This window comes from Bison bison, unplaced genomic scaffold, assembly GCF_000754665.1.
Source record: "Bison bison bison isolate TAMUID 2011002044 unplaced genomic scaffold, Bison_UMD1.0 scf7180017846131, whole genome shotgun sequence".
Lineage (NCBI taxonomy): Eukaryota > Metazoa > Chordata > Mammalia > Artiodactyla > Bovidae > Bison > Bison bison.
The window spans coordinates 6,459-8,882 of record NW_011476704.1 but is presented as its reverse complement, the minus strand read 5'-3'; the positions used below and the strand labels follow the sequence as shown (position 1 = coordinate 8,882).

The window sequence follows — 2,424 nt, the reverse complement described above, 5'->3', positions numbered from 1 at the left end:
ACTCCCAGCCACTCTGCACTCAGTGACTTGCAATAGCCGGTCAGCTCTGCACACAGGATGGCGATGTCATTCACCCTGGGGAAAAGTACAAATGCCCTCAGCAAAAACCTTGTTCCAGCAAAACCTCAGACTCATTAACTTTTCATCGCCACCCCAGCTATAACCAAGGTTGTGGTACCTCCCGGGCAAGTCATCCCTCCCAACATCAGGCGGGAGCGTGGTGCCCATGCCTCACTCAGTACGCCCCATACCTATCCGAATCATGGTGCCCCACACAGACGTGCATAAGGGCATTGCAGACAAAGCTGTAGCGGTTAGCAGGGTTCTCACTAAGACTCTTGCCTAGCCCCGTGTAGGTGAAGGTGTGAGCGGCAGGGTTCTCTAAAGTGTCGATCATGAACTCGGGTGCCCAGCGCATGTTGGACTCTGACGGCTCCACGTTGCAGTAGATGGTGTTCTTCACCTTGGAGCAGAAGTCACTGCAGGGGTAGGGGAGAGGAGAGAGCAGTATTGAGGAAGTGCTAGTGAGCCAGAGGGATGGTCAGGAAAGAGGAGAAAAGAACAAAAAGGAGAAAATGAGGGACCAAGGGCCTTAAGGCAAGAAGAGGGGAAATGGGACAAAGCAGACCAACTGGGCGGGAGAGAAACCCAGTGAGGGTAAGGCACAGGGGCCCCAGGAGGCAGGGAGGAGGAGCGTGGGCCCTGCAGGCGTGGGCTGGAAGCAAGGCTGATGAGGAAGGAGGCCCACTCTGGGGACCAAGAACACTTAGAGGACACTGTCCCCAAATGACCCTGCAGACACAGCAGGGTGGTAGGCTGTGCTCTGCTCCTGAGTTGGGTGATAGCGAGGAGATGGGATGAGGTCCCACTCTCTACCCCTTACCTTCTACCTCTCTTACCTGAAGAGTTCCCCCAAATTTGCTCTTTAAATGGCTACAGGAGGTGTACAGATCATAGAGATATGCAAGGATACAGCGTTCCGCAGAGGAACCATCAGATCGGTTCATCCCATGCTTAACTACGCCACACAGCCTGTCGAGAAGGGACAAGGTCGCACCTGGAGCAATGGCAGGTCTGGGCGCCAAGATTCCTGTCCCTCCGCAATGTTCTGTCCCCTCCCTACCAGGAAGGCATGCAATTCTGCATTGCAAGAGCCTTATGTGTTCTCTGCAAGTCATTTCCAACGGCCTTCACCAGGGCCCCGTGGGTTTTGGTTATTCTGAAGCTCCACTTACCCCTCAAAGACCTGTGCCATCTGGTCCTGGTTGAGGATGAGGCAGGCATGATAGTGGCGCAGGACAGCCACGATGCACAGGCACAGGCTGGTGGTGTAGCTGCCCACCAGATCTGAGGATTTGAGAAGCAGTTCGGCCTCGACTACACTCAGTTCATTCAGCAGCTAGCAGAGTGAGTGGGGGTTGAGAAACAAGAAGAGGCCTCAAATGTTATACATCATTCCTTTTCCTGTGAGAAAACTGGAGCCCTTTCCTGCTAGAGATGCCTCAGCCTGGAAGGATTCCAGTGGCATATTCCACTGCCCTTTATTCTATTAACAACAAGCCACATAAATGATCTACCCAGTATCCAGGATATAATCCTATGAAGTCCACAGTGGAAGGACAGTCTGTGCCCAGTGCTCTAATCCATCTCTCAGGCCTCCCCAGGGAGTACTTGAGTCTCTATTCCTGCTGGCTTAGCTCATGGGCCACTCCCCTGACACTAGCCTTTTGGTCCCTCCAAATAACATGGGACACTGGCTTGAGCCTCTGCTCTTGTCCTTGTGACCCTGTACTGCACAAACGCCCTCTCCTTCATCTCCCCAACTCCCCCACCTGAATGGCAAAGTCGATGAGGCCACTGATGCTGAGTGAATATTCCATGAGGTCGAAGATAAACTGCACATGCTGCACCAGAGGCAAGTGGTATGACATGCCAAGGGCAAAGCTCGTGATCTGCTCCAGAACATTCCGGGAGACCTAATAAGGGCAGTGGGAGTGAGATGGGAGTGGAGAGAGGTGAGAAGAACCAGGGCAGCAGGAAAGGATGATGGGGAAAAGGGGTGAGAACAGGAGGCTTAGCCTGCCTGGGGGAGAAAAAAGATAAGGAGAGAAGGAAAACAGGACAAGGAGGCCAGAATGTGGGAAGGGGGCTGGACTTAGGCCCACACCTGAGCCGTGACCTGATGTTGGTCATAATGTGAAAGGTGCTGGAACTTAGCAAAGATATCCTCGGCAGTGGGAAAAGCTTCAGGTCGGTTTCGTCGCCGCTTCTGTCCATCCTCCCCACCTGAGGGGACAGTTGAAAGGGACGAGTCAGGACAGGGAAGATAACCAGGCAACTGGGGGTGGGGGGGTATGGAGAGAAGGCTATGGTGGGGAGGGAAAGGGGAAGGAAGGGAGGGAGGGAGGAAGGGAAGGAAGGAAG

At 53.8% G+C, this 2,424-nt stretch overlaps 1 protein-coding gene across 1 annotated transcript in view; it reads right to left on the bottom strand.

Moving 5' to 3' along the window:
• LOC104987614 (mediator of RNA polymerase II transcription subunit 12-like) overlaps positions 1–2,424 on the bottom strand; it is a gene marked incomplete at its 5' end in the record, with an annotated part of 13,162 nt that overhangs the window by 5,238 nt on the left and 5,500 nt on the right. The window contains 7 exon segments of the mRNA XM_010838647.1: positions 7–75; positions 252–479; positions 900–913; positions 915–1,032; positions 1,236–1,399; positions 1,833–1,976; positions 2,168–2,286. Of these exon segments, the coding sequence (XP_010836949.1) occupies positions 7–75; positions 252–479; positions 900–913; positions 915–1,032; positions 1,236–1,399; positions 1,833–1,976; positions 2,168–2,286 (856 nt within the window).